This window comes from Dromaius novaehollandiae, chromosome 2 (assembly GCF_036370855.1).
Source record: "Dromaius novaehollandiae isolate bDroNov1 chromosome 2, bDroNov1.hap1, whole genome shotgun sequence".
Lineage (NCBI taxonomy): Eukaryota > Metazoa > Chordata > Aves > Casuariiformes > Dromaiidae > Dromaius > Dromaius novaehollandiae.
Window position 1 is genome coordinate 167,819,831 of NC_088099.1, and position 23,054 is coordinate 167,842,884.

Sequence of the window (23,054 nt, forward strand, 5' to 3'; positions counted from 1 at the left end):
CTGGTGCTTGGTCTTCCACTGCCCCTTGGGGTCCTAATCCTGGTGGCTTTCATTCTATGGGGGTGCAGTAACTTCCCAGCATCCCAAGACCTTCACCACGAGGTGCATGATGCTGGTAGAGATGCAGTCTTCTTCCTTAATCTGGGATCCACTTGGGGTCATTTTGATATTGTTTGCTAAAGCACTTTTGCACCTTGCTCTTTCTTCACTGGTCTGCAAGTCCACCTTACATCTGAATTTACTATGCATGATGCATTTTATGCAAGTTCTTTGTCCTTTTGGTTATCCACAAAGTCAGTTTTGCTCAGCTCCTGGTCTGCATTTTTTTGACTGACCATTGGTGAATTGTTTAAGTCTATGGGGTCTCCAGTGCCAAGCCTGTGCCCCATCTCTTACCATCCATGCCAGGACTCCTCTGTGCAGCATCCAATGTTGTCCGCTCTGTTAGAGTGGTAACTATCTCATTCTACATAGAACAACTGCTTGTTACAGCTATCTATATAAAAATATGGTTGTACCAGACCCAGATAAACAAAAGTAAAGCAAATTAGCCATAGCCACCTAGTCAGTTAGAAAAAAGAAAATGCTGTTACAGCTAAACAAGGTAAAAACAAAGCTCCGGGCAGCTAAAGAAAAGTTCAGACACAGCAAGCCTACCAAGCCTCAGCCCTGAGGCCTTGCAAACTCAATGAAAAGACTGTGGCCTATTACTAGGAAGGGCAGTAATGTATTTACTGGGCTACAGGGCTATATCTTCATCTCTTTAAGTTGAAAGCCAATGGTTTTTTGTGTAGCTTTCTGGTAACATAACTTTAGTTTCCTCAGCTAAATGTGAAGTCCTGGTTCCTCAGCTCACCTTCCCAAGCCCAGCCGTGGCTTGGTTTCAAGCATTTTCAGTATCTTGTACCCATGATTCATACTTCCAGTGCCCATGATTGCAGTGATATTTTTAGTGGTGTTTGCTGAAATGACAACATAATATAATAATCTGGCTCCTGATGTATTTGTTTTTAAATGCTCCTTGATGTGATACTTTTGCAATGTTCTGGGGCATGGCTTCATTGCTTAACAACCAACGCAGGATACAGACAAGGTAGAGTGAGCACAGTAACTCATTTCTGAGAAAGAGGAGTACTGTGCAGTGAAAAACAAATAAGGGGGGCAGGTTATCTTCAAGTTATACTAGCACATACTCATTGATATCATGAGCAGAAGGGCTGAGATACACTTGTGGCAAGTGAATGGGAAATGTATAATAGTCTTTCTAGCCCTGACAAGTCACGCAGTAACTAGATATTCTGATTATGTCCTAATAAACCCTCCTTTTATAAGAATGCAAAATAAATGGGGGCTTTCTTGTGTTTTGCTTGAGGATAGAACATAAAATAGGGTTCTTCACAAGCGCCTAGAAACAAAAATGCTGAAATACTTACCAGGTATCTGGGCTACAGCTTTCCTTTCAGGCATACCTCAATTTCTTCAGACTGTAGAAGAAATTTATCAGGCATTACTGCCTTGGCACAGTGCTCTGGGGTTCTGGATAAAAAGAACTTAGTTCAGTGACGTGGTGAAAAGCAGTCCTCTTTCTATTGCACCCAAGCACCTGGGGTACAGATTTACTTCAGCAAATAAAAGGCAAAGAATGCATTCATGAGTGAAAAGTGGATTTAGACATGGGCTCTTCAGCTTGAGGAAGAGCTAACGGGCAAGGCATGGGGCAGAGGGCTGAACAACATGCATGATGCAGAAAAGGTAAACAGAGCAATTTCACTACTGCTCATGCTCCGGGAAAGAGGGGACTGAATGAAATTCTGAGGCAGAGGGTTAAAAAGAAATATAAAAGAAGAATGAAAGAAGAATAAAAGAAGAAAGAAGTCATTTTTCAAACTACCTTTAAAGAAACGGTGGTACTAATGCTAACAGGGTGCTTTGAAGGCTGGAGCGCTAATAAACTCAACGTGGAACAAGACATGTTGATGGTGGTTCACTGCTGGCTACTATACACAGTGCTCCTGATGCAGCCTCTAGGCCAGTGAAGCCTGAGATCGTTGCTTGCCAGAGCTGGCAGATATAAAGGGAGAAGCCCCATGTACCATCTTTGTACAGCAGAAAGCCGCAATCTTATCGCACACCTCTGGGAACTAAGCTCTGGGCATGGCTCACGGGCAGAGGACACCATGAAGGAAACATTGCCACGTGGTGCAAGCCTGCAACGGGTTTCAAAGTCTTCCCACCACCAGGGATTTGGCTCAACAAGCTACCTCCATGCTAGTGCAGCACCTTGGCTATTTACACAAACCCATTCCAGCAAGGGAACAACATTTGAGCCACTTGGGAGCTAGGTATGGATCCAGAATTGCAGTTCATCCAAACTTGCTCTCAGTCAAGTAGGTGACGGGAAGAAATGTGGGAAAACAATTGCAGAAATGTGTGCTAGACTTTGCAGAGTACCTGAAAGAATGGTGTTTGTGCTCTGGTGACCTCAGTGTGTGTAAATTCACATCACAGGATCACAGGATGATTCAGGTTGGAAGGGACATCAGGAGGTCTCCAGTCCCACTTCCTGCTCAAAGCAGGGACAGCTCTGAGATCAGCCCAGGTTGCTCAGGGCTTCACCCAGGTCTTGAAAACCTCCAAGGATAAAAACTGCACCATCTCTCCTCGAAACCTGTTCCAACGCAGATGCTACGTGAAAGACCTTAAACCTCATCTTTACTAGTGATCTGAAAGATCAGAAGGAGAGTGACAATTGAGGAAGACATTTTTTCCAGTAAAAGGGGATTAGGGGAACATGAAGAACTGAACCAGGATGAGTAACACTGAAATTCAGGAGCCCTTAGTAATGCACAAGGACTTGCAGATGATGCTCTGGAAGACTGAAGCAAAGGGGAAAGTTCTTCCATGGAATTCCAAATTCAGGCCAGGATTAAATAAATACTTAGACAAGTCACCCAGTCTCCCCAGTAAGGGCAGGTTCATGCCAGTGGAGTTGGTGATAGACGTGTTGATGAAAGGCCAGATATCCTGGTCTGTGCAGAGGTCTGGAGAGCAGAGAATTGAGGATGGCCAGAGGAAGGAACAGTATAGAAGAGCAACAGCACAGTATAGGCATCAACAGCAAAAAAAGTCCAGTGGCAGAACACAGGGCTGTGTATCATGAATAGCAGTTCTGTGATCCAGTGCATGGTCTCACAGCAAACCCTCTCCAATATCATCATGAAATGCTCTAGTGTGATTGCTCACCCTGGCAGTGGGGGATAATGGGGACCATCTTACATATCTGCTGCAAGACTGACCACAGAGCGTAGCTCACCTCACCAAGTAACAGATATGGAAAGGTGGAGCTGGAGTTTGAAAATAACTAATTAAAATAAAATAAAATAAAATAAAATAAAATAAAATAAAATAAAATAAAATGTCATGGATTTCATCATAGGACAGGTGCATTGTACATAACTTCAGCAATCACTAGACTTAATTAAACATTGTTTTTATTCCAGTCAAAAGAATACAGAAAACAAAAGAGAGTTCGGCCTCCTTGGATCAAATCACTGGTGTGGGAAGTTTAGTCTCCTGCCTCATATTTTGGAAGCAGAGAGGTATCTCCTTAACTTCTTATGCACTAAGAGGGAAATTTAGACAGCACAAAGGCTCAAAACAAAACTGTGGGGTGGAGAGGATCCATCACATAAAAAATGAATTTCAACTGAGAAGATCGGTCAATTCAGCTATTCTGTTGGCCAACACCTGGGGGAAAAAGTGGTCTAAGGTGGTATGGAAGGCTCTTAGCTCCAGGATTTTTACTTTAAATATACTCTGTACAGCAGAATTTTAAGTTCAAAACCAGACAGGCCAGCACAACAAAGGAATTCCAGAGTAAGTTTTGTGGGAGCTGTGGGCAAGTCAACCCAATTTAGTAACTCAAACAATTAGTAAGGACTTCTTGAGCTTTGCTTCTCTCTTGGTCATGGCAGGAGGGCAGGTACTGAAAATCGATTTCTGGGAGCCATTGAAGGTTTTCTGTGAGGCACCCAAATGGAAAGGTGGGCTGGCAAAGGTTATTTCTCCTCTTAGGTGGGTTCCTCAGTAGGAAAGAGCTCCCCCAAAGCTCCTCACAGTCTAGTCCAGAAGAGGACACAAAGGGAACCTGCCAGTGTCCCAACCTCTACAAAGCCTATCCTCAAACTGGCTGCACCATCAGTGTTGCACAAGTCAGAATAACAGCAGGAGACAGGACGCGTCATGCCGATCCCGTCCACGTCAGATGGGATGCAGACGGAAGCACACATCCTGGTGACAGTCGAGACTCCCACAAAGGGATACACTATAACATTGCAAAGCAAGACAGAAGGAACAATTAGGAATAGGAGGAATGGTGGAGAAAAGCTCCCTGTCCCTCGGGGAATCACTAGCTACCCTCACCACTAAGGTCATAGGTCCAGTTCAAACACATATCAAACACAATTATTTTTGGCAGATTATGACCTGTCTGTCACCAATCAGACTGGCAAAGTCTTCCTGAGCACTCTAGGGCATTTCTGCTTGTTTTCAGGGGATCAGAAGTTGGCCTTTCCACTATACTGAGGTTTGCTGATCTCTACTGGTCTCTCTTTTCCACCTAGCTTTCATAAACAGTTTCAAAGCCAGGAGAACACTTAAACACATACCCATTGTGTGAGTCACATAAATGGTCTGGAGAGCCAGGACTCTCTAGCTCCATGGCTCAAGCTGAGAAAGCTACCTGAACATCAGAATACAAACATGCCAACACGTTTTCCCTAAACACACTCAAGGCTGAATGGTGGCTATTATCTTGTATTCACTAAGTGCTCACTCCTGTGAAAGCTGCTTTCAGTGACAGCAGGGGACTACTCTCTGCCCCTCAAGAGCTCTCTTCCAGGCTTACATTTTTTAAGCGAGGAAATGCACTGCTCCCCATGCCATCAGTCTTCCCTGGGCAAACACCAATTCATGTTATGAATATGAATAAAGAGTGTTATGGTCCCATTTTGCAGCCAGAGTAATGGGATAAAATTATCTCCCAAGCTTAAGTCAAACTGGGCTGCTAACAAAGGCAAGCCTAGGGGACGAGAATCGTCCTACCCTTCGCAGCATGGAAGGTTGTTGCTGTCCTATCTTGCTCCCCCACTCTTCTGCTGGTGTGAGACCTAGAAGGATTTCCCTACTCTGCCATAAATTTGAAGAGACAGCTCTTCCTCTGGGAGTCTCTTCCTTACCTTCCTCCAGGGAATACATGGTTGTCTTGCACATGGTTTCATTCTTAGCGCAGTTTTGGACCTTCAGGCAATTCACACTGTTGGTAGGTTCATAGCAAGTGTAGCATCGCAAGGCTTTGGCTGCAAAGAGGAGCAACACGGGGTTGGCATTATTGTGGTGCTGTCAATGCCCCTCCAGGTACCTCTGCGAAAGGTATCTCTCCAAAACACTCATACTGAGAATAGAGGTGAAATAATAGAAAGCATTTGTAGGAAGGCAAATGAGAAATACAGTAGTGTCATGCTCAAATCACAGCCTTAGATGTCGGTTCAGCTCCCCACGTAACAAGTCAGGCATGACAGAGTCAAAATCAAGGGGCCCTAAAATACAGGAAAGTCTATCAACACTAGGCTGCTGAATGTTTGGGGCAAGAAAATGTTCCTTCTGCTCTTGCTTTGTTATCAGGATTTTTGGTAGCTTTGGTATTTTTTTGCCGATAGCTTTTAAGTAGTCTGAAAAAAAAGGGTTTACGAGAGGATTTTACTTAATTTTTGGTTATGAACCCTGGAGTATGCAGTGAATATGTGCTGACTACGGTGGGGCATTCCAACTCTACATAAACACAGAGGAGGAGCTGCTTGACCCACCTGCTTCTCCCTTATCACCATGGGAGCAATTGGGTTACCTAAGACACAGCTGACTATTCTGCAGGGTGGCTCAATGCCAAGCAGACGGGCATTGCAAAATGCAACGTTTCAATGCTTGAATTCTTTGAAGATCTAGGCCCAGATGCCAGCAGCCGGCTAAGACATGCAGGGACCGAGGGGAAGTCCAGTTCTTCAATTGTGCAGTTGCAAGATGTTTTTCTTTTAATCATTATCACAGTTAGCTAATAGGCTCTGCTTCACATGTTTATGCCAAGTGTCTGAACGTTCTGCTTGCCAACCAACCACACCCCCAAGTTCCTTGTATCTACCTTATTCCCATAGGAAAGTAAACACGCTTGCAGCTAGTTAACCCCAACTGTGTTTTACTCTACGACTGCTTTCCTTCTTGTCTTTGTATAAACAGAGCATTGGAAAGTGATTTGGATGAACAGAGAAGTCAGACTTGAATGTCATTCGCAACAAGGACAGCCGTTTCTGCTGACCACACCATCAGCCCTTTCCCAAGTCCCAAGGCTGGGAGCTGTCAGGCAGGAGATCATCCCAGAGAGGAGGAACTGTCTCCATCAAATTTGCTGAGCCATGAGAGAAAATAAAGCACTACCACTTCCCCTGTGCTGAGATACTGTTTTTAAGAAAAGAATGTGTAAAAACTTACTTAAAAAAAGAAGATCGTGGGCATAATAATAGACCATGTGGGGAGACAAGGGGCTGCTGTGCTCTAGAAAGAGGCCAGAGAAAGAGACTTCGGTGCCTGAGTCCCAAAATCCAGTCCAAGGTAGCTCACCCTGCCTTATCCCTCACCAGTTCCTAGATGCCCTTTATCACCTCCCAGCTGGGCTGCAAAGGGCCCTGCAAGGCTGCAGGTGCCAATTGGTTCCTAGATGTGCAGAACAACCTCAGCTTCAGTCCCTTGGTGCCTAAAGCACTTTGGGATGGAGAGATTTAAGAGAGAGATTCTGAAGACCCCAGAGCCTTGCGGTGTAGTGAGTATTTCCAGAGCACTCCTAAACCTCCAAGATTGCTCCAGGCCAAGGATCTCAAGCCAAAGGAGTGATTTGTATTTCTTATCACACAGCTCAATGATTCCCAGCCAACAGAAGCCATTCTCTTTCTAGAGCACTTTACTCTCCACATGTCTTGCTGAGGAACCCAACACCTGACCTAGGTCCTCCATTCCAGCCCTGACCAGACTCCTAAGTGTCAGGCATTGCAGACATAACAAGGCATTTTGGTACGATCACGGGCTGCCAGCCCCTCCTTCGTTGCATATGGTCCTGTCTGAAAAATCCTTCTCACTCCATCTGTGCAACAGTCCTGATGACATCACTTTACACCCCACCAAAAATTCAACCAGCTAAACTCAGCACAGCTAAGGTAGGGTGTTATAAAAGCAGGCAGTGCCAAGCAATCCGCCTTAAGTAAATAGACACTACCTGCAACTTCATCCCAATTAGTAAGTCAGAAAGAGTCCTTATATAAACAGACCCAGCAATTCTCCTGCCTTTATTCAAAGCTTGCATAATTATTCTGCTTTCCACACTGTGGTCTGACGTTCTGTTTACAGTTTAATTCTACATCTGACAGCTGTTAAATACAGCTTTAGAGAGGAAGCTTTGTCATTATTCTCAGATTTCTTGATCCTCAACACTGGACAAGTCAAAGTCAGTACCAAAGAGCATGCACAAAGGAACCTTAAATAAATAAAGCATGTGTGCAAACCAGACCTCACTCAGACTAACAGACTCAAACATTGCTAAATACGTTTAATAGGAGCTATAGCTATAAGAATATCTTTCTTTAGACATGGAAAAGATGTCAGATAGAGAAGTGTTTAACACGATGAGCTGGAATGGAACAACTACTTTTGCAACTGTGGCAGCTCTCCAGAAGCAAAGGTCACGTGGCATCTCACAGAGCAGGGAGGAGACATTGTGACTTGGACGCTTTAAGATGTGGTGTCTAAAAGCCTTGTTTTAAGCAAGCTCAGGAAAATCTATCTGGCCTATTTGTGAAGGGAGTTAGATAACAGATGTAGTGGTCCCTTCTCATTTTAAGAACTTATGAACTTACACATAGACAAGCAGATGTGCAGCAGATTAAAAATGAAATCACAGTATGAAAATGGAGTGAGACAAATTGTGAGGCTTCTTTAAAAGAAGAGGGAAATGTAAAATGCTGAAGTATTTCCATTTAGTGACAGCACATCCTTTTAGGAGCACTGAAAGCAAGAACAGTGATAAATTAGCAGAATTTCTTAAAGAAGATTTTACCAGCTTCACTTGGATATTGTCAAGTCTTTCATTCTTCACCTCTGACTGTCCCTCCAGAAAATGCCAAAATTACACAGATTCTGTTCATGCCCAGGAGAAAGCTTGAAGGAATTGCAGATATGTCATAGTTTTATCCCAGTTTTTCAGAGGTGAAAGTTTGTAAAAGAAAAATTTTGCTTGGCAGAATCCACTCTGCATTTTTCAAGTTTTGCTAGCATTTGCCTCACAAATCAAAGCATCTGTCCTGACCATGCCTACCTGAATGGGACAGGGAGGTGGGGCAGGACAGGACAGAGAAATGTGGCGGCACTGGGCTACAGCAGAAGCTTCTGTTCCCCAGTTTCTCAAGTCTTGTCAAGTTCTCATTCAACAGGTTGGCAAAGCTAAGCCAGTGAGTTGTGTCCCACCCCATTGCTGTCCTGTTCTATTCTTCCTTCTAGATGATTCTTTCCCTTGTCTTATGGAGATCTGACCATGGAGTCCTCTCTCTCCAAGCCATCCTCTATTAATTAGTGATGTTCCTCTCTGAATTGTTTTTTCTCCATTGAAGAACAAACACACCAGAATAAATGGGATGCAATGATGAAAGAAAATATCTCCCGCTCTGGAGACTGATGGTGACTAATCTCTGCTGCAGAAGCTCTGGTGATCACGAGGCACCCATTGCTCTTTGCACAACACAAGCACTCAGAGGCTTTGGACTAACAATGATCAGAGCCAAGACACACGTCTTAGAGATAACAGAACAGTCAGTGCATTACACAAAAAAAAAGACAGAGCTGGTGTACCAGCTCTGGATTGGGTCAGCCTCCTCAGACAGCAGCTGTATTTTCCTTAAAAAATCCTCCAAAGCTCTCTTTTTTCTCCACCCTGCTTTGCCCTCCCTGGCAGAATCCACTCTGCAGACCCAAAGATTTTAACCTCAGAGGCCAGACCTGGTCTGGAGAAAGAAAAGCATGCAAAAGAAAGAAACACAATATCTATCTTTTCTGGTTCCAGAGCATCCAGTGTCCTACAGTATAGCAGCCTCTAAGAGGAATCATGCACTGTCCTTCTCCCTAATGGATATGCAACCCCTCTCTGTGGGTGACTTGTGATGGGTAATCCTCACATAGCTCCTAGTCCCAAATAGGCAGTGATAAAATGAGACCTTGCACTGGCTGGACCTGAAGGAAATGTCTAGAGCGTGCAAACATCCCAGCAAGATGCACAGCTTCTCTGGAGACCTGCATTTACCCTGCATAGGGCTTGCCTTGAACACCCAGGCCAACTCCAGCTCTGAGCTTGGGTTCAGCGGTGTAAAAAAACGTTCTTGGGCAAGAAGGTAACCTGGTGGCAGCACTGATGATTGGGTGGAGTCTGTGCCAGGATCTTCTTTCCTTCTGTGAGTCAGCTTCCACCATCAGAAGCTACGACAGCACTACTAATATCGGGCTGCCTGCAGTGTGGAAGTTCCCTACTGCCTCGGGAAAGAAAACACCCATATCCCAAAGACCCCACCATATCTGGACTTATGGACCTGGTAAGGGAGGAGAAGTAATTCAATCCCATTGATGGAAATGAAGGGATCAGGTTTCTGTAGTATCCTTGAACAGACAGGCCTCATGGGGCTTGTTCCCTTCCTCCACATTCCAGAAGAGTCACCCCCCATGTTGGGTTGCTGTTGCCTGCCCACTTCATGGTATGCTTCAAGCCCACTCCCTCCAGTGAGGTGGCAGGTTGCCCAGTAGGGACAGAAAGGAGGCAGGAGGATGGTAGGGGGTCACTCCCCACAGGGACAAACTCCAGCACAATATCCCAAATCCACCTGCCAATGAGGAAACCCCCCAAAACACTTCACCCTTGAGGTCTTCACAGGTGGCCTGCTGAAATTGTCCTTGGCTCCACTCAGATCATGATGGACTGCAGACATCAGCCCTGCAGTACCTGGGGCACCAGCTTTGTGTCCCAGCCCCTCTGTCTAACTTTTAATGGCTGAACTTTAATAAATTATATATGCAACATGTAATTAGAGAGAGCCGTTACACACAATACATTAAACAGACTAGCTTGCTTTGTCTCACAAACAGAACAGAAAGTTAAAAAGAAAGGAGTGTCAGATTAAGCAAGAAAATATGTAAAAAGTGAGAGTTGAAGCTTGGATTAAAGAAAAGATACCATATAATATTTCATCTTGTAACACTTCTTAAAGAGCCTAAAGTAACAATCCCAGCTATACAACAATGATCCTTAACATCCAACAGGCTGGAAATACCCCAAAGACATATCTTTGCCTAGAATTGGTCAAAGTGAAAGGCATGGACTTCCCTGGGAACAGGACACAGCCCATCCCATCACTCTCCATCTCCTGCAGGAGTTTGGAGAAGTCAGAGCAGAACCTTACCGAACTCCACACCAGCTACAGCAACCAACAAAAGAGCCAGAAACAGCTTCATCTTGCGTGGACCCTCGTCGTCTGCTCACTGGGCTGTCACTGCTCTTCACTGCTGGTTTTATCAACACACCTCCTGGTGGCTTACCATATACTGATTTTGACACGAGATCCAATTTTACTAGAAAAACGAGTCTGAGCTATAAATGTTCTGAACGATCTACTAAACAGGCCCCACCTCCTACCATTTGTTTCTTTTCATGTTCCTTGGAGAAGAAAATGAGGTTTTGCATGGTGGACAATAGCTGAGGTTGTTTAAACCAGGTTCCTTGTGTCTAGGCATGACATGCAAACCTGCGGGATTAAATAACTCCACTGTTTCCGCCTTGCCCTGCAGCTTGCTGATATTTCTTCTTTTTTTGTAGTGGTTAGAGTGATATCGTTGGTTTCTGCTCACTTTGGTAAGAAGTATCTGTAGTTGTGAGCAGCAAGGGGCTAAATCCCATGGGCTTTTCCCATCTGCATTTTTTAACCCTCAGCAGCAACCAGAGTTTTGTACTGGGAGGAGAGGGGAAACACTGACTTCCAACCCTTTACTCAGCTGAAATGGTACGTTTGGGTTTTTTGGTGTTGCAATGCCTTTCCTCAAGCTATAAGTGGGGTTTTGAGAGTGCAGGGGGTGGGTGTCTTCCTTCCTCCCAGGTGGTGGGAGCAGAACTGGGTGCACTGGGAAGGCAACAGGACCCAGCCAGAGAAGACTGGGCCAAGGGGGTCTCTCAGGCTCACTACCCTGAGCAATTCAGGGAAGGTGTTGCTTGGAGAAGCAAGATGCTTTGCCTCCGCACTGAGCCAACCCTCGCCAAGCACCCCGGCAAGCCCATAACTTCTTTGCTTGCAGAACACCTTGATTTTCCCGTCCCTAAACTCTGCTGTCCCAGAGATCTGCCCATTATGCCTGTGCCTCAAGTCACTCCCTGTGTTAATTAACCTTATTTTCTACTAAGGGGGATGTACATATTTTACTGTGGGATTGCAGCAACCGGTCAAGAAGCACCTTTCCATCATTATGCCAGATGCCCCTCACTTTTAATACAGAAAGAAAGGGGAAATCTGAAATGAAAATGTTCTTAGAGACATTCCCACGGCCTTTATGATCTGTTCCACCATCAGGAGGAACTTTGTTCAGGGTTAGTATCACTCAAATTCTTGAAACAGTAAAAGTAAAAGGTCGTCTGATATTCTCAAATAAAGAACCCAGTCCTCATCTGTCGTAACCTAAAGCTCCAATCATAGTCTCATAATTTTAACAAGTCCAGCCTCACTTACTAACAACAGTTCTGGGTGATCTACACTCTCACAAGTTGGGACCCACAGTTTTCACGCTGGCTATAATAGTCATTATATTGGCTATGGAGGTTCTACAGTTATTTCCAGGTCTTAATTATCTAAGGAAAGATATTTTGATGCTTTCTTCGCCTGACTTTCTCCGTGTTCAGCAGAGATTTTTTATAATCCTATTAAGAAAGGGCAAATATACTGATCATGTTTGTTTTGTTATTAGGAAAAGCCTAAACACAGAAAAGGGTGTGGTTCCTGGTTTTCTGGTATTAAGTGGACTTGAACAATGCATGCTAGATGATTGGTTTCACATACACTTCTGAAATGTGATCTTCACTACCTTATAGGTTTTTGGGTGGAAGGATCTTTATAATGCTGACACCCTGCTGAACTTCGACAGTTTGGAGGGTTGTTTTGGAGGCTGAATAACATACTTCACTTGTTCGTCATTTCAGTTGATCTTATGCATGTCTATAAGCACCACCTGAAATATTTCCTCTTTTATGCACACCTTATGCAATTGCTTTGCAGCGTTGGCAAGCCACCAAAGAAATAACAAGAACTAATAGGAACATCCTAACAGCACTTCATTGAACTCCTTTTCTTCTTTTGTGGGCAATTACAGCCTATTGTGTTGGGAGTTTTCCATTAACTAAAGAGAAATAAAAAGCTGCAAACTGTATAAATCCTCCTCACCAACCCACAAGATGGATTTGAAAAAAAAGATATTTTCTAGTTTATGCGTTCAAATGTAAGCTCATACAAGATTTCTCTGCACTTGGAGGAATATGTTATTATTAAAAAAAAGGAAATGGTCAGTCCATTTTTTACTTCTGGGCTAAGAAACCTGTGTCAAACCCCTCTACTGTCCTACTTGGCCAGCTGAGACATCTCCTGGCAGAGGCATTTTCGCAGGATGTCAGCAATCCTGCAAAAGTTGCATCCATGCCGGAAAGAGCCTCCAAATCCCATAACCTCCATAAATCTTGCTCGCACTCCCTAATTACCAGACTGAGTAGGTCCCACTGATAAGTCTTAAGATGTGCACAGTGCTTTGGTTCACAAGGTATTTTGCTGCCTGACTCCAGGGCAGAGTTTGAGGATTGTGGGCAGTGAGTGTGCGCTTAGGGCACTGCTTTCGATTCAGAGCTGTTTTGACTGGATAATTTCGAACTCATCTTTTCTCTTGACTCTAAGCAATTCTTTAAATGTCTGCAGGAACCTCACAGATTGCCAGAGCAGGAAGATCTATGGACAAAAGCTATGACTGGATTCAAAGGTAGATTTGGAGATGTGCTGACATGATGTTGTCATATGCTAGCGCTAAGCTTTTGTTGCACGCATATGAATAGATTAAACTTGGCTACATTCCTGTAAGATCGGTAAACATTATTATCCTGAGTTAAGACATAAGGAAGCTGAGATGCAGAGAGGTTAGTTAGGCTCAGGGAGTAAGTTAGTAGCAACACCAGAAACAGAAGCCAGACTTATATTCCACATGGTTTAACTGTTAGTTAATGTTCCTTCTTTATCAGTGCTCTTCTGCTATTTTTGTGCAACCCTGGGAGGACATGCATGAATTGCTAAAAGCAACATGGGTGAGCACAGGCCTTAGAGACAGTACTCAGAGTTTTATTCTTAATGTTATTACTGATTTGCTAGCTAGCTGACCTTGGAAAATAACCCTCATTTTCCTCATCTTTGATACTGCTAGGGCCTGTTGTAAGGTTAATCATAATTATTATTCAAGTTATGTATTAAAAAGGCTAAAAAGGAGATCTGTTCAAAGAGTTCATGGCTTTCTCCTGGTAACTTCAAAATAATGTAGTTAATGAAAGTCACTTAAAGAAGCCAGCAGCATGGATGGGTTAGTCTAATCAGTAAACTTGCTGACGTGCAGAGTGCCAGGGATTAAACTACCATGAACTTCACCTGTGATGCATAATTTCCCCTATCTGCCTCTCATGGAAACCAGAATTCTGTAGCGATCAAGCTTCCTCACACCGAGAAGGAAAGAAATTGAAAAGCCACCTTTGCTTTGTATTTCTTCCTGTGATGGGAAGCAACTCTGAAAGTTAAAGGGAAGCCTGGAGAAATAAAGAAAAAAATAAACAGCACAAAGCCTGAATCTGCCCTATTCCTATGAATAATGCATCAGGACTCCAACCCTGCAGCTCTCTTGGAGCCATTTCCACTCAGGCATCACTCATTAGCTCATTAGTCACAGCAGCCTTATTCCTACTAATTGATTTTACAATTCCCTACAATGTATGGCCAAGATCCAACGTGTCCAGGGCTGGCTTTAAAACCATTATGTTGGCAAAGCTTTGCGAGACACTTCACCCTGCCTCATACCAATTAAGCATGTAGAAGCTAGGTGATTCCTGGAACTGAGTTATTGGCACATGCCTGCGGGGAAAGGGCATGTGTCCCCTCAACCCGATAGGCCGTAAGCCCAGAGCATCAAGCTGAGCAGGCAGCTGTGGCTTTTGCTCCTGGTAGTAGGTGAGTCTGCTATAGCCTGGAGCTGCAGATGGGAAAACAAAGCTCAGTAGCTCTCTCCACACTGGTTTCCACCTTGTTTCTGGACTGCGGCACAAGGGATGCTGGCACTGTGAGACTGGTGGGAGCAAGGGGCTGAGGGTGGGGTACTCCTCCAGCCCCTCTGTGGCCTGCTGGGACAGCTATAGGTTATACTCAGCTCTGTCTGTTCCTATCTAAACCATGCAATAAACCTGCCCTAGGCTCCTGGTCCCTGCTGACATTTTCCTGTTGGGCTTCTCCAGAGCTTTGCACCAGCCTCATCTGCATGGACCATGTAGAGGTCAATGCAAGGTTGGGTTTGGGCCCAGCTGAGACAGATGGGGCCTTTTCCACTCAGCCCATTTGTAAACTTCAGGAAAACACCATGGACAGAAGACCCATGGGTGGGTTTGTACCATGCAGATGCTCCAGTAATGAACCTGGGACAAAGAGAGGAGACTGGAGACCAGGTTTGGAAAGTTTCCCTGATTCTGCTGTTCTTCCCAAATTCCTATCGGATCTTAACTTTATAGCTTATGCTCTCTGCCCCAGGCCTGTGTCTTGCACTGTGCCTGAGCATGAGTGATGCTCTGCATACTCACAAGGGTATGGAGGAAGGGGAACCAGATGATTTATATTTATAAGGAATCCCATTTCCTGTATGTAATGAGTCACATACATACTTTTTTTTTTTCCTGCAACTTGCTTTTTCTTGCTTTGAACTTGATGCAGGTACTTCTTACCCCTAGATTATTATTCAGACTAATAGCTATTTATCACTTAACTCCTTTTGGGTGGAGACCTTCATATTTATCATATGTCTGGCCAGTGGCCAGTATATGGAGATGGTATTGTTATGAGGGATTTTCCAGAAATTAGTAACTAACAAGGTATGTTCTCCCTCTCTGTTTATAACATGCATGGGAAGGCTCTATCATATATTTATAGCTGGTGGGAATTTGTCTTCCTTCTCTACTAAATTTTTCTAGGTTCCTTTGTTCTTTTTGTTTTTAAGTTAATAACTTATCCCTTCCCATCAGCCCAGACTGACTCAGAGAGGAATGATTCATTTCAAGATCATTTGCTACAACCAGCTTTCCAAGGCATTGCTAATGATGCAGGAACATAAATCACTTGCCCAGCTTTGCTGTCATCTGGTTTAATTATTCCCTACATTCCCTCAAGTCTTAATCCAAAGAACAAGAGATACTTTCCTATCCGAGTCACTTCTCACTGACCCAGAAGGGAAGAACAAGGACGACACATGTAAGCTGGTAAATGGCCTGACTGAAACTAAGCAATTTTGCCTCCAGGTCCCTTTCGTCTCCATGCAATGCTGCACTGCTTGTCACTGAAGCTGGAAACATCTGCACGCCTCTGGCTGAGGCCTGGCAGGAGCGTGCCTCAGGGCTATGCTTGCCTGGATCAGTAGCAAGATCTGAGCGTTTTTGGAGATATCTCCATGGCCCAGGTGAGAGGCTCAGCCCATCTCCCACTAGCTGCAAAAAATGTCCCAAGTTTGGCCCCAGGGCCTCCAGAGGCCTGAAGACTTCAGGAAAATGCTCATGACCCAAATGCTTCTGGCTCCTGGAGCTTTGCTCCCTAGTAAAGCTGGGGGATGTATCCCTCTGCTGGCGCAGTGCGATGTTTCCCAGCCAGGTGAGCAGTTCAGCCCGGCCGATGACCCTGCCGGGCAGGTGAAGGAACATCCATGTGAGAGGAGAGCACTTCATGGGCATCTGTCATAAAGCGATGGAGCACCAATATCTCAGTCCCATCAGCCAAAGTTCACAGAAATCACTGAAAGACTGAAGTTGGCAGGGACCCCTGGAGATCATCAGATCCAATCCTCCTGCTCAAAGCAGGGGCAACTAGAGGAGGTTGCCCTGGAATGCACCCAGTTGGGTTTTGAGTATCTCTAGGGATCAAGACTCTACAACCTCATTGGACAACCTCTTCCAGTGTTTGACAACCCTCACAGTAAGAAAGTGCTTGTTTTAAAAAAAAATGTTTAAACAGAATTTCCTGTATTTTAATTTGTACCTGTTGTCTCTTGACCTCTCATCAGCCACCACTGAGAAGAGTCTGTCTCCATCTTCTTTACTCCCCTCATCAGATGTTTATACACATTGATAAAATCCCCTCTGAGCATCTCTTCTCCAGGCTGAACAGACTCAGCTCTCTCAGCTTCTCTTCGTATGACAGATGTCCCTCAATCATCTTTGTGGCTCTTCACTGGACTTGCTCGAGTAAGTCCATGTTGCTCTTGTACTGGGGAGCCCAGAAGTGGACACTGCACTCCAGATGTGGTCTCACCAGAGCTGAGAAGAGGGGGAGGATCAGATCCCTCGACCTGCTGGCAACACTGCCTACTGCAGCCCAGGACACCGTTGACCTTCTTTTCCTTGAAGGCACACTCCTGCTCCATGTTCAACTTCTTGCCCACCAGGACCCCCCTGGTCCTTCTCTGCAAACTTGCTTTCCAGCTAGTCAGCCCTCAGTCCATCCTGGTGCTTTGGTTTATTCCTCCCCATGTGCAGTACTTTGCATTTCCCTTTGCTGAAATTCATGAGGTTCCAGTCAGTCCATTTCTCCAGTCTGTCAAGGTGCCTCTCAATGGCAGCAGAACTGGCTTTTGTGCTAACCACCCCTCCCAATTTTGTATCATTGTGAACTTTTTGAGGGTGCATTCAGTCCCATCATCCAGGTCATTAACGAAGACATGAAACAGTATTGGCACCAGCATCAACCCCAAGGGTAGTCCAAAATTCACTGGCCTCCAGCTGGACTTTGTGTCAGAGGTCACAACCGTTTGAGCCCCACTGAGAAACTTCATCAGTTTCTCAGGGAGGATGTTATGGGAGACTGTGTCACAAGTTTTATTAAAGTCAAGACAAATAACATCCACTGCTCTCCCCTCATCCACCAGGTCAGTCATCTCATCACAGAAAGCTATCAGATTGGTCAGACATGATTTCCTCTTCACAGATCCATGCTGACTACTCCCAGTCACCTTCCTGTCCTTTTTATGCCTGGACATGGTTTCCAGGATTAACTGCTCCATCACCTTCCCAGGGACCAAGGTGAGGTTGGCTGGCCTATAGTTTCCTGGATCCAACCTACTGTCCTTCTTGAGCATAAGACTTCTTCCACTTGTCTGAAGAAGGCCTCTTCTTCTACTTCTTCCTAACTGGGTAATCTGTAGCAGACACAAGCCACAGTGTTTCCCAGGCTGCTCTGTCCACTAATGCTAACCCAAAAGTTCTCAGCTGACCCCTTACCGGTCTGCAGGCAGAGCTCCATGCATTCCTACTTCTCTCTCATGTAAAGGGCAACTCCTCCTCCTCCTTGCCTTCCCATCCTGTCCTTCCTAAAGAGCCTGCATCCATCCATCACAGCACACCAGTCATGTGAGCTATCCCACCATGTCTCCATGATCCCAAGTTTGCAGGTCTTTTGGCCAGGGCCTGGACCACAGGGCATACAAGGAGATATAAGAGAGCTGGTTTTTTTCAACTTAGAGAAGGCTGAGCCAGGCTCTCCTTGGGGATGCACAGGAAAAAGACAAGCAGCATTGGACACAAGTTGCAGGGAGGGAAATTCCAATCAGATATAAGGAAAAATATTTCCTCATGTGGATGTTCAAAAATTGGAATGAGGCAGAGAGAAACTGTGGTGTCTCCGTGTTTGGGGATATTCAAAACACAACTGGACAAGGTTGCAGCTTGATCTAGCATTGTAGTCCTCTGAGCAGGGTTTTGACTAGCGACTCCAGAGTTCCCTTCCAACTCCAGTTATTTGGTGACTCTAAGAAAATGATATGGAATGCACCTATCAGTGATCTATCAGCTGGCCAAACCAGCTAGAGATGGTTTCTATGGATCAAGTAACAGTAGGTGGATTGTAACCTTCACCAGTGCTTTAGAGTTGCACGGAACCACAGTAAAGCTGAACTACGGATGCAGTGAAGACTACACTGAGCTAATGCAGTTCTTCTTCTCTCCTCTCCAGGTTCCAGATGAACTTCTTGCTGCATCATGCGCCTTAGCAGAAGGGGCTTGTTGACCTGATGCATCAATACACTCCTCTGAGGGCATCCGGCTCAGACTGTTTAAGGACAGATCTGGGGCCTGCCACTGCCACCTTCTGGGAATAGAAGAAAATGCAAATTGCTGGTCCCATCCCATTTTCCCGGGAAAGAAGGAAGGGAAGGGGGAAGGGAGGGAGGGAGGAATTCTTATGATTCTTTTTGTCGTCTTTCATTCTGGTTATTTCCAGTAGCTGGATTTCATATTCATTTGGTTCCAACCAGCCTTAGGATGAGTTGCATCCATGTGAAAATAAAAAGGGATAAAAATACAGCCTGTCTAGGCTGCCTTGAACAAATCAGGAGTTGCACTCCAGTATGCAACTGATGAGTAGAGATGCCTTGCCCTGATAAACTTCCTCAGCATTCAAAGTGGTCACATTCAGGGTGCCATAATCCCACGCCTATTGAGTGCTTGCATTTTTTCAACTGTTTTTTTGCCATCTTTCCTCTAATAGTTTGGACCTGATTGTAGTTGTGATACTAAGTGGGTGACTCTGCTGAAACCAGCAGGTTTAGCTGGTCCAGACTCAGGACAGGGCCCTCATGTGAAGCTCAGACTCTCTTACAGAATGGGTGATTGCATCCCTGCCATTTTACCAACCGGAAAGCAGAAGCAGAGACAGGAGTGCTCAGCTTTCAGGAACAACAATGTTCGCAGTGATGTGGGCACAACAGGAACCTGTGTGAAATACAACACACCCGGTGGCTGTTTGTGTTAATTGGCAAGGAGAAGGAGAGGAAGGCATGCTGCTCACACCTCTTTCTCCACGTGCTTCATGCTTTATGTTTTGCATTTCAGATGTGTTAGTTTAACTCTTGCTATAGGAAGGACTAGATTTATTAACTTAGCTGGAGCTGTAAATTAAAAGCAGAAGTCTCAGTCACAAAGGCTAAAAGCAGGACAGCAGCTTTGACAGCCAAGTGTCCCTACATCACATGAGAGGCCAGGCTGCCAAGCCCAGGGAGAGCAGGGTACACTGTGCATGACTTTTAATCTCTTTTTCTCAGGATGTGTTAAGCAGAAGGATTGGAGCAAGTTCCCACAGCCTTGCAAAATGCCTCCCATCTTTCCAGCTCCCCCTCATCGTGGCTGCAGCTCAGGTCATGGACTCAGCATCCCAGCCTGGGGTGCCAGCTTCCCTCTTGCTCCCCACAGCCTCTCATTTGGTCTATTATATTCACAAACTGTGAACTAGGGGGAGAAAAGTAACCAGGGGGAGAAGGGAGGCCAAAGAAAGGTGGAGAGGGTTCACACTGGCAGGAAGGATCTTGTCTCAGCAGGATCTTGACTCAGAGCTAGCAAATAAACCCAGTTTCTAGAGACTCCCCAGTAGCCACAAAGCTATTCCTTCCTCCCAAAACCTGCATTTGCCCTGGCTAGAGCAGAGGCTGGAGTTCCTCATCCAGAGGAGGAACAGACAAGGGCAGGGATGGGGAGACAGGAATTTTCCAGCTTCAGGCCTGTTCCCTAGTACATGGTGTCTTGTTTCCTGAGATGATAAACACGTTCTTGGGATACCAGTGAGTAACAACTGCAGAGCCAACTGAAACCGAAACACAGGGAGCAGCCGCTGTGGCTTTATTTCAAGAAGTACTTTAATTCGCTGGTATCATTGCATCTCTTAACCAGGTTCACCTGGAAATATAAACCTTAATGAAGGAAATATCTCTGACGCCTCTGAGATAAAACATTAATCACAGAATGGCTGAGGTTGGAAAGGTGTCCCCTCTCGGACTGGAGAAACAGCACCATCTACCTGAACTTCCTGAACCCCTGAAAAGTGGGAGACCCCACCCACGGATGAGCAGGAGCAGGGACATGGAAGGCAATGTGAGTGGAAAGAACACAGGGGCGCCTGGCAGGAGGGAGGCATAGTTTCTTCAGCAGCAGGTTTCTTCTGTCCCAAAATAGTGTCCTGCTAGTGCACTGCCCTCCCATCCGGAAAATACTCCGTCACTGCAGGCTGCTCCATCCATTTGCCCAGTTCTGCCCAGAAGCCAGAGAAAGACGTAGGCAAAGCTGCAAAATACTGATTGCAAGGAGGGAGTGCAGTGGAGAAGACCCCTTTCTCATGAAGGAGATAGTGCAGGCTGGAGTTGTAGTGAGAGAAGAAAGGATATTTTTATTTGTTTGTATCAGACAGCCTGTGGTCTAAGAAACTCCCCAGAGTTCCTAAGAAAACTCCCCAGAGCCCATGCCTATTATTTTTCATTTACCTTATATTCCCCGGGGATCATAATCTCCTTCTCCCATGGATTCAAGCCTATTGGGCCCACCAAAATAACAAAGATTTAAACAAAAAAATATAACTGCACACCTTTGCAAAGCAGCAAGAACCTTCCGACGTTCAGGATGGTTGGGGGGAGTCTCCAGAGCAGTTAGCCCCCTGCCTCCATCCGCTCGGTCACCCACGGGCAGGGGAGGGGGCAGAGCAGCCCCCGCAGCGCTGCAGCCCAAGGAGTGCAAAGAGCAGCAGCTGCCCACAAATAGCCACACAGGGGCCATTATGTGTCTAAAATAGCCGTTTCCTCCAACAAGAAAGAGCCCAGACACAAAAAAAACAAAGCCTATCCACTCCCCCTGGGGTCATGGGCAAGTGCAAGATATTTATGAGCATGGGTATTGAAAGCAAAGACAATCCCTGCTCTTTATCTATCAACAGGAAGAGACTCCAATGGCCTTGAGAGTGCAAGAATGGATTCAGCCCTCCCTCACTGTCTCTAGATTCAGTCGTACATCTGTCTCCCTCTGTCCTTCTGACTGGCCCTGCAACTGCCAGCCCTGGGCTTTGACTCACATCCAAGCTCTTTCTTTTACACAAAGTGAGAGGTAGTATTTGTAATGTCTATAACTCAGAACCATCCAAAAATGTTGTTTCAAATGTATCTTTTTAATTAATTCCATTACTTTTTATGGAAGTAAAATATCAAACAGAAAGTAGCATACACTGTATTATACTTACATTGATATATTTCAAGAAATGAATGTTTCTTTATTGTGCTTCTTCTGCTACTATATATGCAATGCACAGTTACAAATTTCACATATATATATATATATTAGTAAAATGAATATTTCAACGTAACAGTACAAACGAAATGAGATCATTCAACAATGCTGAAATAAAATGTTTCAATCTTTTTTTTCCCCATGAACACTTTATTGGGCTTGTTATATTTTCATGAAATGTTTTCGGTTTTGATGAAATAGTAGGAGATTGGCTGGAAAAACATTACCCTGGAAAACGTTGGACCTGGAGAGCCTGTTATGCCTTTGATTTCTCAATTTACTCTAATGGAGCAGAACTGGACAAATTAATACATTCAATTTGTCTCTAATGCCTCTGATGTCTACTTTGCATGCAATTATCTGGTTAAAAGCCTGCCCTCCGTAGCATGCCTTTGGCTCCGTGCTTGCACTTACAGCTTCGTTAAGGGTTTCTCCTTGACCTGTGAGATCTGGGCTTTAAAACATCTCTCCTAGGTCTGGCAGAAGCCAGTAGATGGCAGGACCTACCCAGAGCTTTGCTTCCCTTGCACCGTGAAGGCTCCCAGCACAGTGCAAGGCTGGGTGTGACTACCCCATTCCAGCCTGACAGCGTCTGACACCAACTTCCCAGGTGGCAAATAACTCTACCAGGAGCAAAGGAGGATTCAGAGCTCTCCGGTATCTTCCCACCAAAAAGCTGAGACCTCCAGCACCTCAACGCTGAGGGCAATGGTAAAAGTATAGCCCAGGTGAGGAAGCCCTGGTGGACCAGCGTAGCAAGAGCACTTCAAGGTGTAAAAGCATTGGGAACACTGGACAGAGGGACTTGGGACAGGGGACCAAACGCGGTGGTTGTGCCAGCAGGTGCCTGCTGTCGTGCATCCAGCCATTTCCACTTGGAGGTCCGATTCCTGCCCCCCTTCCACTGTGGAGACCTTGAGATTCGCAGCTTCTGTATCCGAGGCACGTCACTGCCGCATCTCACATGTCTGGGACTTGGGGACACAGGTCCTTGGTGGGGAGGATCCTTTAGCACCAACTGTGATCAAAGCCTCCAAGCATCCAGACCAGGGACTCTGCCTCCATCAGAGATGGGAGGGGGGTGAAGAGGACACCCCTGCCTCGCTCCATCACGGAGACACAGCCACCCCTACCAGAGGTACGAGGCTTCCCGCAGAGGCCTTCTTCATTGCAAAGAGGGGCTCTGGGGGGAGAACTGTTTCTAACAGCTGTAATTTGAGTAAATCAAAACCAAGCAAGGACATTGTTTGAGTAACAGTGTCGAGTCCCGCTTAAGTAACTAGTCTTATTTGTTCTGGCTGCGTGTGCAAGGAAGTCACATAACATCCGTGTTTTCCTAAAAAAGAAACTCTGCCCTTTCGCAAGAAGTGTCTCAAAAATTGGCGGGTGGACTTTGCTCTCTTTTAAGTCCTCCTTTCAGCGAACAGCAAACACAGTGAACTCGAGCTGATAAAACTAGTGCTGCAACAAGCTTTGAGCATGTACAGACAATACACAAAAATGGGAGCCCCTGTGACGTTAACGCAGTGGTAGACAGCAGCAGCTGCCGTTGAAATATGGACATTTC

At 45.4% G+C, this 23,054-nt stretch overlaps 1 protein-coding gene across 1 annotated transcript; it reads right to left on the minus strand.

Annotated features, from left to right (window-relative positions):
* Window positions 1–3,474: 3,474 nt before the first annotated feature.
* Window positions 3,475–10,622, minus strand: LOC112991308 (ly6/PLAUR domain-containing protein 2-like). Its single transcript, XM_026113700.2, has 3 exons — window positions 10,539–10,622; window positions 5,238–5,357; window positions 3,475–4,324 (listed from the first exon to the last, which is right to left on the minus strand). The coding sequence occupies exons 1-3, from the start codon at window positions 10,588–10,590 to the stop codon at window positions 4,113–4,115; spliced, it is 384 nt and encodes a 127-aa protein (XP_025969485.1). The 5' UTR covers window positions 10,591–10,622; the 3' UTR covers window positions 3,475–4,112.
* Between the last annotated feature and the right edge of the window lie 12,432 nt (window positions 10,623–23,054).